The 13,674-nt window shown below is 33.9% G+C and overlaps 1 protein-coding gene across 1 annotated transcript in view; it reads right to left on the reverse strand.

The window, feature by feature from the left end:
- Positions 1–13,674, reverse strand: part of LOC150093062 (very long chain fatty acid elongase 7-like) — a 30,738-nt gene that overhangs the window by 2,704 nt on the left and 14,360 nt on the right. Inside the window, exons 3-5 of the mRNA XM_090414137.1 lie at positions 10,023–10,081; positions 1,994–2,099; positions 1,542–1,678 (exon numbers count right to left, since the gene is read on the reverse strand). Coding sequence (XP_090270263.1) covers positions 1,542–1,678; positions 1,994–2,099; positions 10,023–10,081 — 302 coding nt within the window. The remainder of the gene's footprint in view (positions 1–1,541; positions 1,679–1,993; positions 2,100–10,022; positions 10,082–13,674) is intronic.

A 13,674-nucleotide genomic window follows, 5' to 3' on the forward strand; every position in this document is an offset into this window, starting at 1 on the left:
GGTTTTTATTCCAGAAATGAAAAATTCGCAAAGATGATTCCATACTTTTTTTTTTTTTGCATATTTTATGATGTCTTCAGTGCCTTTCATATGAAATCACTCATTTCTCCCTTAATTTCTATAGATGTGCATCAAGTGGTCGATCAACAGAACTGGAATCCGTAAATATTCTAGCATAACGGTAATATCATCCCAAGAAACAGAGTCTGTTGCTCTGCCACTATTTGAGAGAACAGGCTTGCTTTTTTGGTTTCTCTCTTTCCACCCTAACACCTTCCACTCGAACATAGCACAATTCTGCTATATGGTAGACGTGATACTGCTCGTATGGGAGATTGATAAAATGTTATGTACAACTAACAACTATTGATAGAGTGTTTAACGACTGTTTTTCTTTGTGAAGGAAAATATGAAACAGAAAAGGAAAAAAACAAGTCACACGTCGAGTAAAAAATAGTGTTCAGGTAAGATCTTTTAACTACCTATCAAGTAGAAAAATTCCAAGTAATTGCTACTAGAAAAAGAAAAACACGTTGTTCAGCATTTCCATCAAAAAGGAAAAAAAGGTAATGTACCAGGTAACGCTGGGAAAATCATTATTGAGAAATGAATGATCAGAATTTTAGTTCGTCTTTTTTTTTTTTTTTGTCTTTTCAGATGTGTGATCAACATCATTGATAGTCGTAACATTGAAAGTTAATGTTTTGTTGATTCTAGCCTGAGTCAACTTCAAAATACAGAATACAGTGGGAAAAAAGCAGTGCTAACAGGGACCCAAGGCAACAAACCTGACGATACACTTCGTGCCCACTTGAGTAGAATATCTAGGAGTATTTTTGGATGTTTATGAAGTCTATGCCTTGCTATGGAGTTAATATGAGCATTAAGTAGTTCAACTCATCATATACGGTTGGCAGTTTTCTCAATATTGCTGGAAAATAATCTATCCGATTTAGTTTTCAGCATCATGAATCATTTTATTTAATTGTGACAACATTAGCAATTTTATCTAGTTCTCCAGAAAAAAAACCAAAGTTATGTAATCACGATGAGCCCTGAGTTCGTGTTTTTCGAAGAAATTACTTAGTGCAAAAAAAGTATTGTTCGAAGGATTTTTTTTTTCATTCACTGTGTTCATTTTTGAAGAAATTTTACAATCTGCCACTTTTCTAATTTTTCAACTAAATCTGGCAACGTCAAGTAATTGAAGGATGCCTACTTTGACTTGCGATGATATGAGGCTTCATATTCAAGTCTTGTCAAAAATGGTCACGTCTCACTATTTCTGGAAACTTCTTCAGTCGCTTGCAGTGAATATTCCAGTATGCTAGTTTTAGAGACATTCAATAGTGATGATTTTTATTTTTTTTTTTATAAAATCAAGGCTCCTTTTTCTTCTCCTTTTGTGCCTCGTTTTCATGAAATTCTCAAACAGGAGTTGAAAGAATTACGCAAAAGTATCCTACACAACAGAATAAAATTACTAAATTTGCTTTTAGTAAAGATATCACGAATGGATTTAACTAACCCACAATGCTTACCATCTGCAGTTTAGTGAGATGTTTTTTCCACCATAGATACTTCTGCATGCGTGGTCCTATCGCTGCCAAAGCGTAATATGTGTACATCAAGGAATGTACAAAACTATTCAGAAAGAGAACCTGTATTCCACTTCCACCTAAAAAGAAATTAAAAAAAATTATAAACTTCAAACGAATTTTTTTGTATAATTAGAAATTTAAATGTGAATTTAGCTGCTGTTAGTTTTATGTCATGAAAGCGTTCATTAAAATTCTATTATTCTTATTATTCTCTTATTCTATAATTATTAGTATGATTTAATTCGAATGATACTAATGCATCGTGTATTGACAAGCTTAATAATTAAATAGAGAAATTTAATTAAATAATTACTTGACAGAATAAAACTTTAAAATATCATTAATTATTTAGGACACATGTCTTTTTTAAAAAGAAAAATCATTAAATATACCAGGAGCATATTTCGCACTTAGCCAAGTCAACAGGAAGGTTACAACGTGATGTATTACGTGTAGGGCAGTCACCTGGTTAAATTTTTTCCTGAGAATGAAGAAAACCTATAAGGAAAGAAAAGCAGTTATTTGCATTCAGCATAACAATATGAATATTCAGAAATTTGATTTAAAATTATACATGAAATTTAATTTAGAAAATTATGTAAATTGTTATATTAAATATCCCCTATTTAAGAAAACATACTAATATTATTACAATTAAAATTTCCTTAATTTTTCACTCATGTTGAACCAACAACTATTATTCATGAAACAGTAACAATTGTATTATATTAAAGGAAGAGAGGCAGAAACGTGTGGCTATCCCGTGGTTCCTATCCCTAACACATGGTATTATTTGTCTGAAATAGTGTGAGTTCTATGTTCGCTTTTCTTCAAAACAAAAGAAAACAAAAATAACCGAGAAGAGCTTGCCTTGCCAGAGCGCTTTGGGCGCAGACGTCACTTCCATAGGGATAAACAGGCCTTTCATAATTAGTTTCTGGTGTGCTTACTGCATTAGTGAGTTCAGTAGCATAATTATAAAATATTGTTAGTTTTTAGTAGTCGTGTGGATGGCACCAAATACTCGCCACAACAATGCATCGTCTGAAGCACAAGTTGAAGTAGCTACCATTGAGGAAAACCTTTGTCCAGAAAAGCAGAATCGTTGCATCAGTGATGAAGGTATCGGAAATATCCTGATTAAATATAATTATTACGAAACCGACCAAAGAATTGTAAAACGTGAAAAAAAAACGTTTAACGAAATTTAGCCTGGACAGGAAAAAATTATCAGAACAAGATGCATATTAAATAAATATGCATAAAATGTGTAAAACCCAACATAACAGCAGTATTTGGAACTGTCATACTGATATTGTATACACAGTGCTGATCTAGCAGTGAATTTGAAACTAATGACGTCATTTCTTTCGCCTTTTAATGTTGTAAAATGGATAATGAGGCCCATCAAATATATGCGCTGAACACATAAGTCATTTCCAACTCTACTGGCCAAGTAGAAGTACAGGGTAACCATAAAATAACTTTCTCTCTTTGGAGGCATCTGTAGCTAAAACCAATAAACGGAATGAGACCAAATTTTATACTGATACTTTTGAAGGCACGGGGAAATGAATTCCGCGAAAAAAATATTTAGTATCAAACGTTGTCGATAGGGGAAATTTTGGGCTCTAGCGGAGGATAATTACATTAAAGGGAATAATTACATTAAAGGCAGATACAATGGAATAATAACATTTCGACGGTGTAAGCGACACCCACGTCACTCATTCCAGCTGGATATGTGGCGCGTTACAATGATAATAAGAATAATAATAATTAAACTAAAACAAAACTTTGCAACTAAAATTTGCATAATCCTTTTTACCTGCACTTACTGCAAATATCTGACTACTTTCGGATCCACAAGTAGGTACTAAATCTTTTTTTTTGCGGAAATCATCTCCCCATGTCTTCAAAAGTCTCAATATAAGATTTGGTCACATTCCGTTTATTGGTTTTAGCTACAGATGCCTCCAAAGAGTGAAAGTTATTTTATGGCCACTCTGCATATCTCCTTTTCAAACAGAATGTAGGATTGAATTACACTGTGGCGTTAATGTTTGTTTAAGTAGCTTATTGCTAAAACAGCGTGTTTTGGGCTTTTCTGATCGCGCGAGCACACACACACACACACACACACACACACACACACACACACACACACACACACACACACACACACACACACACACCTTATGAAAAATTGGATTTTCCTAAGATTAGGATAAAGCTGAATAATTGGGGATTAACAGCGGAAAACATAAAGTAAATTAACTAACATACTTACGGTATCTGAAAATTCAACCAGCTTTGAAATTAAAAACAGCCATGTGAAGAAACGACCCTGAAAATGAAAAGCGTGTATGAATATTTCAAATAAGTTACATGTATGGATGCCATTGTTAATATTTTCAATTTCCTTATATTATTCATGTGTGGTTATTTAGTTAACGATTAGCTAATTTAACTATGTCGAGGTTTCACACTATATGAACTTAAATTTCTGATGTTATTCTAGCATAAATAACAGTCACCAAAATGATTTGTTCAATGAAGATTTTGGTCACTCATGTTTAAATTAGTTGCATGATTCCTAGTAAAAGGACTCTTTGAGTCGCATTTTCTTTTCCATAACAAGAGCTTTCAACGGTCAGGTTTAGCTTACGGTTTTGAAATTTTTCATTTTTTCTAAGTGGACTGCGAAGGGCGAAAAAAAATCATATCAGCACTAGAATTTGGTGGAATGGCGACGTGTTGATAATATTTTGTTATGGTAAAGCAAGTGTCAAGAACTCTTGTGAAACTTATAAAAATTCCTTTTCTTCTGGTATTCTCTTTGATTTTTTTCTTGGCAAAAATTCCTTGGTCCTGATAATTGCCAATTAGGAAGTTTACAAATGAATCTCAAGTAATGTAAAATAAAGGTTTTACAATTTCCCCCCCCCATACACAGTTACTTTTTTAATCATATCTTAAACAATATTTCAGTAAGTCATCTTTAGTTAAAAATTCAACCAAAAAAAATACTCAGGTTTTTCTTTCTTCTTCTTTTTCTTTTTTTGAATGGATATTGTAAATGTAATATTCATATTATTCTCTCAGTTGCAAACACACGTAATTAACAGATATACACTTCAGAGTCTTAGTTGTTTCTTCTGTATTTAAGTACAAAAAATACATATATAGGCAACTGAATTAGAACCCTTACGTAAGCATCAATCAGTCAGCATATATATGCAGAATACTTGGTCATGTGCATCACAACGTCTTCTAGACAACTATCTAAGAATGTTGCTAGTTAATAATCGTCAATAGTTGATCGCAGTGGAATAAACAAAAGGTTGTTTTGAAGTTTTAAAAGGCTTACTGTATGGAGCCATGATTTCGGAAACAGCAGAAGTGACTGGTTCTCAAAAAAAGAGAGATTTCGGATGTTTAATCAGTGTAAAAATAACCTATATTGTTTGTCTAAGAAGCGCGTAATTGTGGTCCTAAACCAATCAGTCTGGAAGGAAATACCCTTCGTCTGAGAAAGCTTGTATGGACAAACAAAACTTCCTCTTCCAGCAATGGACCAAAACATTTAACGAAGACTGTTCCCAACAAATATCTCACTGAACTATGCTCAGGGAATTGAAGAGGATCGGTATTGATAGTCGCGTAGCTATGGGGAAACCACTGTATTAAATAAAAGTTACTAATGTGTATATCTCAATATCGTTCATAGCATTCTTCCTTTGGGAATAACCTTATGAACCTCGCGACAGTTGGAGAATTGTTATTCCCTATGCCCACGAATAGGAGTCTCCCATAAGCACGAGTGCGTCTTTATGAAATAGTAAGTAGGAAATAAATGAATAAACGTACATAAATTAAATAAATTAAAAATAGAAAAAATAAATTAAAATTAAATTAAAATTAAATAAAAAAATAGAAAAAACGAAAATTAAAAACTTGCAGCAGAGCTACTGCGATCAAACGGGTACCCAGGTGGCGGATAGAGGGAATAGCCATCAAAAATGGTGGTTGGCTGCGAATACCCAATAAGCAGTCCAGGACCAAAGCAGTCATGTCTGGAGGCTCTAAGATGGCAGCCTCACCCCCAAACTAGGCTGCGGATGATTGGCAACCAGCCCAGCTGACAAATTCTCATCCTCACAAATTTCAAGGGAATACAAACCCGACAGCCTAAACGGATAATGAAAGGGAATTGGAAAAAAGGACTATAAACTGGATACTGATCACACGACCAAAGAAATACAAAAAGCCCTAACAGAAATGAAAATATGAATAGTAGTAATTTCAGAAACAACGAAAAACTCATAAGACTCTACAGAACTTCAGGACTACCGTTTAATATACAGTGGGGTACCCAATGAAAAACGAGCAGCTGCAGGTATAGCCATCATGATCATGATAAATGGAATGGCAAAATTGAATCATATAACTGGATCTCTGAAAGAATAATAACGGCTAGACTTAAACTAAACAAAAAATTTATTACAATCATAGGAATATGTACACCCGAAGAAGGAAAAATATCTGAAACAGAAGAATTCTATGAAAACCTCCAAAACTCCGTAAGATGATCAAGATTACTTGATCATCTTACGGCGATTTCAATGCTAGAATTGGATCAAATACATTTAAAGATTTAATAGGTAATCAAGGAAAAAACACCATAAATAACAATGGAAGAGAACTCAGGCAATTGGTGACCTATAATAGTTTGAAAATCATCAACACCTTCTTTAAACATAAAGATGTACATAGATATACATGGAAACCAGAGGATAGAAAAGCATCATTGACTATATAATAGTGGGCGAGAAACTAAAGAAGTTGGTAAGAAATTGCAGAGTATACAGAGGATGCAATATTGACTCAGACCACCATTTATTAATCAGTACTATTAAGGTCCTAAACCAGAGAAAAAGAAACAATACAAGAACACAAAAACAAAAGCAGGAGCAATTTGAGATCGATCTCTTACAGCAAGATAGTATCAGAGAACTATATCAAAGAAGACTTATAAATCATACAAAGAAAATAAATGAAGGTAAAGATATAGAAAAGGAATTGAAAAACATTAAACAAATAGTAAAACAAGCAGAATATGAAGCCATATGATAAAAAAAAAAACTGCGAAGAAAAAGGAAAGAACACAGAACCTGAACCCAGACATCGAATAAGAAAGAAAAAAAAAGAAATGTACCTTAATTGGTTAAACGACAAAACTATAGGAAATGAACTAGAATATAAAATAATCAGAGCAATAACAAGAGGAGAAATCAGGAAAATCAGAAGACAAGATTGGGAAAAAATGATATCAAGATTAGGGCATGACATAAATGGGCCTCAAATAAAGAGCCATAAATTCATAAAAAAATCACTCAAGAAACAAAGAATAATATACAATTAGAAGACCCCTCCACAAAAGAATGAACCAATCACTACACCCAGCTTCTAAACAATAATAATGCAATTGAAATAAAACAAGTAATAAGTCAAGAAACAAATGAAGAACCAATAAGTTAAATGATCTAAAGAAAATATTGGGAAAACTAAAAAAAATGGAAAAGCTACAGGAAAAGATGGAATAAATCCAGAACTATACAAATACACCTCTAAATCATTTCAATTACGATTAATTAAATCCCTAAACAGAATACGGGAAGAAGAAACATCCCACAAGAATGTAAGACAGCAATAGCCATAAACATATTCAAAACAGGAAACAGAAAGGATTACGGAAACTACAGAGGAATATCCTTATTAAATGCATGCTATTAAATATGTCTAGATTAATAAGCAATAAATTAACACCATCAGCTGAGGAAATTATTGGAGAAGAACAATGCGGCTTTAGTAAAGGACGATCCTGCACAGATTCCACATTTACACTCAAACAAATTATGGAAAAAAGAATAGAATTTAACCTGCCAACTTATATGACCTTCCTGGATTATGAGAAAGCATACGATCAAATCAACAGACAAAATTAATCAATATACTGTATGAATTGAAAGCTCCACCTCAAACCACAAAAGAAATAGCAAATATAATGGAAGAAAGCTATATTAAAAGTAAAATTAATAATGAAACAACCGAAAAAATTGAAACCAATTGAGGTCTCATCAAAGGAAGTGGATATCACCAATACTCTTCAATACATATATGGAACACATTTCAAGAGAGTGGAGGAAAAACAACATCATAGGAATTAAAAGAGGAAATAAAGAATTAACCAGCCTTTTGCATGCTGACGATCAAGTTATTTTTGCTGAAAATTAAGACCAATTACAGAAAAATCTACACATATTGAACTAAACAATAGAACAGTATCAACATGAAAATCTCAATAAATAGAACGAAATCAACAGCATTTCAAAGGTAAAGAAATTAAAAGATGCAAACTAGTGAGCAAATTTAAATATCTAGGAAATTAGATATCTGTTCAGAGTTCCAGTCAATGGAACTCTGAACAGAAACTTCAATAAACAGATGTTTATTGAACAACCCAAATGAAACTATATAAAATAATAGCCAAACCAATTCTCAAATATGGCAGTGAAACATGGACTTGGGGGGGGGGGAACGAGATAATAGACAAGTGGAAGTTGCAGAAATGAAGTTCCTTAGACCGCTTGCAGGCTATAAAAGAATAGACAAGATAAGAAATGAAGAAATAATAAAACAATTATCTATAATTAACATAACAGAAGACATTACAAAAACTATAGAAAGAAATGGTAAAACCATGTAGAAAGAATGAATGAGGCAGATGGCCAAATATTGCTTGGACATATAAACCAAAGGGACATCGGTCAAGAAGAAGACCCAGGAGGAGTTGGACAGAAGACTTTTTAAACCCTCGAAAACGTTACAGGCAAACAATTGGCTAATACGCGAAGCCAATAGAAGAAGAAATAAATAAGAAACATAAGTAAATAAATGAACATAAATAAAGATAAATGAAATAAAAACATAGATAACTCAACAGAAGTTAAATAAATAAAACAATTGTAATCAAATATTTGTTTTATACATCCAAATATTAAGTGACGATATATCTTTATTTTTGTTCATTTTGTTTGCATTTTGTAGGCCAAACTTTTCAGCCTTGCCTATATTTTTCGCCTTCATTAATAATATTCATTAATAATAATCAGCGTGCAATGGGTTCAAAGAGCATGAATGAGTTAAGAAACAGGCTTCATGAGTATGAATTAGATTATAGGATTATCCATGTCATACGACAGGGATTTTTTATTCACTTGTAGATGCAGGTAATGGTTTAATATTTATAAGAAGTCAAAATATGTGTGTAACTGACTTAAAGCATTTATTTATCAGTTACGCAAAAGAAAAAAAAATGACAATGATTTTTGTAAATTAAAATTACTGTGACAACTGTTACAGAGAGTTGGTATCAGTGTACGATATTATACCATTGTAACTAAATTTAATTATTTTAATCTTAGCATCTTAAAGCTGGGTCTAACTATATTTTAAACGTGTGTGTGTGTGTGTGTGTGTGTGTGTGTGTGTGTGTGTGTGTGTGTGTGTGTGTGTGTGTGTGTGTCAGTTTTTTTTCTCGCTATCAGCATTGCCACATAGCTTTATATACTTTATATCTTAGTTCAGAGATCAAATATTAGATTAGTAACTTAATGATTTCAATTAATAGGATTTCAGAGAAAATTGTTACCCATACAGAATACTACACACGTGGCGTGAGTTGTATAACAGGCTTCATTGGTTGAAATATATTTTTTCTTTTATTTTTTTTAGCTATGAACTGTCTAGTCTAGTTAACAATTGGACAACGTCACCGCTCTCCAACATTACAGACTGTAGTTATGGAAATGACTAACTTGGCTGTTTGTGAAATATTTAGATCGTAGATGATTTTCACCAATGAGAGACCACATGCAGTTTATTCAATTAATTTCCTTAACTATTTATTTGGTTAAATATTTTCTGTAAAGTGCCAAATAAAAAAAAAATGTTTTTGACTAATTGAATTTTCATCTGATTGTTATTAAACGAATTAATTTTTCGATTAATTTTATTAAATCAATTGCTTTTTTTTTATTAAGGATTATTTATATGAACTAAATAATGCTACTATACGTCGGCTGATCCATATTCCAGTGGGTTTGCTAATGGTAGTGTTCTCTGGCGGGTAGATAAGGGGAAGATAACCGGAGTATCCGAGGTAAAATAACCTTTCACCCATCGTAATACTGACTTTCTGTTAGAAAACTCTCCAATTATAAAGGCTTCAAGAGTCGTAGACGGGAGTTCAATCATAGCCATTTCTAATTAAAAGGTGTTGTCTCTGATGCAATGGACTTTTCAGTATAACTTATAATCTATTTTTTTATAATTTAAAAACAGTATTTTACTACTTACCCTTGCGTTTCCTAATGGGTGCTTTATGTGAACTGGTGCACACAGAAAATATCGGCTACCTTGAACAGACAAAACGTACAAATACTATAAATAAACAAAACAAAATATTAATAATACTGCAAAAGTTGAAAATAATTAAGTGTCAGTAACATTTCTAATTTTTCTGGAAATCCTTATGAAAATAAATTAAATAAAAATTATTTATGAAATTTACTTCATCATCGCGATGTCTTATCTCCACAGTGTTAATGCGACAGTAATGTGATTAGCACACTAAATGACTATTTGAATATTGAACTGATCTTTAATCTCGTCCAACTTACAGAGTCTGATGCATTTTATTTCCAATCCTGTTTCGTAAAGGAAAAAATAACTTGACTTCTGTGTGTATGTGTGTGTGTGTGTGCGTGTGCGTGTGTGTGTGTGGGCGTACGCGCGTGCAGTCGATAAGTGACAAAGTAGACATGAATGATATACGTAAGTCAGAAATAGCTGATCGATGCAAGACAGAATACAATCGAATTAATCATTCAGTTCCAATAGTCTTTCAAGATTTAGTCAAATGACTGTATCAATGACTACAAGATTGTGGGTCTGTACACACATGGTCAAGCATCCTCCTGAAAAAAAGCAACTACGGCTAAGGTGTGTGAAGAATCCTCGTCAGTCATTACAGGACTAGACGAAGGTCGAATGAAGTGATGATGTCCGGTTTCTAATTTAATGCAGACGGTAGGAAAAAAAGTGGCAACAGCACAAGCGTAGGGCTATACTACTAGATCGTAGCAATAGGGTCAGTAGATTAATGTCCTACTGCTTTGCTTTGTCTGCTGTAAATCCCAGCTTCTCGTGGTGTAGCCCGAATTCACAAAAGGGACTGTGATGAAACTCAGTGAGTGAGCAGAAATTCAACCCGCCCAACTAGATGGCATACTGTCCTTTTCCAGAGAACCACAACCAACAGTATTTTTTCTCATTTAGCGGTCAGGCTAATGCTATGTTTGGTCTCCAGTAAAGAGTTTCTGGCTTCTATTCCACCTCTCACTTTTAAATGTACTATGCATGAAAACTTTCATGCAGTGCATTAGACAAGATAGGTAGGCCCAAAATCTCTTCCATTTGAGAGCATATCAGAAACAAATTATTCAAGAGACGGTCAACCAATATAAATACGAGCCCTAAACCTCATGGTAACGAATCGGGATGTTTCCTGACTTGCTAGTGTACGATCTCCCCGCCACATAACTGCCAGATCGGGACTGGAGGAGGAATCCATTGAATCCATGTAGTGGTACATGGGAAGTACCACTGAGGCTACTACTCGCATATGGCAAGTAAATTGGGTGTCTGTGTACACACACTATGTGGAGCGTAGTTCTCCTCAGTGCATACAGTCAACAAACTTTTTTATGGAAATGACGGCATGTCCTTAATTGCAATGAAAACTTTTGATCTAGAATTAACTCCTCTTCCAGATTGCCTGTTAATTCTTTCATACTGGACTGGCAAATAAACAAAATGGAATCAAGTCATCATATACAACAGACTCTTAAAAACAGTTTATCATCAAGCTGCTAATGCATTACCCTCATTTATGTCTTTTCTAAAATAACGGAAAAATATGGCCAACACCAAACATTTTCATTGATAGAGACTCTGATATCTCCCCAAGGATTCTACCGCTCACAATCCACGGTAGATCACTTAGTCTACTTAAGCCATCTCTGGGCACAGGCCATCTAAATATTTAACATACTATACAGCTAGTTACTATAGAGCCTCCGTATCTCAGTCAGTATAGATTAGTCCAGTAAAGGCCTGGACTCGATTCCCGTCAGTGACGTGAGGAACCTTTGTCTGGTCTCTTTCGACGAAAGGCGAGTTAGGTGTCACATGGAGGTAGATTTTTTTTAACCGGAACCTGGGTAAATCGGTCCCGTTAACACGCATGGATTACAGTCATGAATACTTCCAAGCCATATGCCGGTTCCAAGTCCGGATAAAATTCGGGGGGGGGGGGGATTGTGGAAAGCAATAGTGAACTACCCTGTAAAATTCTCACCAGGAAGACTTTATGGGCAATGCCTAGAAAGTCACCTAGGGTCGGAATCGACTGAACGGAAAAAGCATCACCAGCACCACATGTGTTACTGTTGGCATTACGAGATTATTTCATCTGGTTCAGACACAGCAAAATATATAGATATAAATTCCCTTTCCCGGAATCATCACCTTGATTTGATTAATGGGATACATGAAGTGATCGAGGATATATTCAGCTATGCCGGCGGCATGGTATTCTAATGCAGGGCCTCTCATGCCGGACAGGTTAATACCGTAGCACCAGATTAAGAGGGATTCCAATCATCCCCTATATTACTCCAGAGGAGCAGCTTCCTAAAAGCATCTGCTACCCCATCAGGGTGGAGACAACTGACTGTAGAGCTTACTTGGTTTCCGGAACATATTCTGAGGCAGAGCAATGTAAGCTGGTTAGGAACAGTGGCAAGTACCTCTCCTTTAGGGCGGCCAGTGGTGTGACAATATCAACAATAGCGCTTCACAGCTCTGTTATATTAGCTACTTCCAATACTGTCCCAAGCCATTCGTCATCGTGGGCGAAAAGATAATCCTCCCATTAAAACCATGAATATGCTACGTAAAGAACGAACCCACGGTATAAAATCCCCAGTGAACTTAAGTTTAGAGAAATAAATAGAACTATCGGAGAGGACATGCTACTCCGAAATGTTGTGAGATTTTAATGCACTGCTGGGAAAATTAAAATGAACTAGAAAAGAATATAGGAAAAATGGTATAGGAAAAATGAAAGAGGAAATATGATGTTAAATTTTATGATGAGGAGGTCGAATGCTATAATCATATTTTACCAGAAAAGACCAAACCGAACATGGACATGGATTACCCAAGAAGATAAACAAAGAGTGAAATAAATTATATTTTAGCATATCGTGTGAATATTTAAAGATGTTCCAGTGACCAACGATCACAGAATAGTTAGAGGGATAAAATCAATAAAAGGAAAAAAAAATTACAGAATGAAACATAATAAGACACATTAGTAACCAATAAAAGTTTCATCAAGAAAAAATTGCAAAAAATCATACAGTTAAAAAATACAATAAAATGAATTAATTAAAAAGAAGGAAAAACTTTATATACAAACGGGTGATATACAGGAAAATCTTAATGTAATCATTATAAAAAATGCACTTATGATTGCAAAATATAAGAAAGTTAAAAAGAAAAATCTCATCCAAAAAAACAAAAATATCTGTTGCAGAAGAGAAGAAAACTAAATGGAGAATGAAAAGGAAATACAATAGAATTTGCAGAAATTAATAAAACAATCTGGAATGTGATAAAAAGAAAAGGGAAGATAAAATTATATAAGGAATAACAAACAGCACCAAAATATGGAAGTACTACATAATAATATTGCAATAGGAAAAAAAAAGATATTAATAATGGAAAATAAAAATGAACGAATTATCAAATATAAAAATAAAACGACATAGTAGTAAAGGCTAGACAGTATTGTTCAGAATTGTACAATATCATAACTCGTACGTGGAAGCAAGAAGAACGGGAAGAAGAAGAAGAAGAAAGAACTCCAATCATACCAAAGTTC

The sequence above is a fragment of the Typopeltis vanoorti genome, chromosome 24 (genome assembly GCF_054136105.1).
Source record: "Typopeltis vanoorti isolate ZY-2024b chromosome 24, IOZ_Tvanoo_1.0, whole genome shotgun sequence".
Classification (NCBI taxonomy): domain Eukaryota; kingdom Metazoa; phylum Arthropoda; class Arachnida; order Uropygi; family Thelyphonidae; genus Typopeltis; species Typopeltis vanoorti.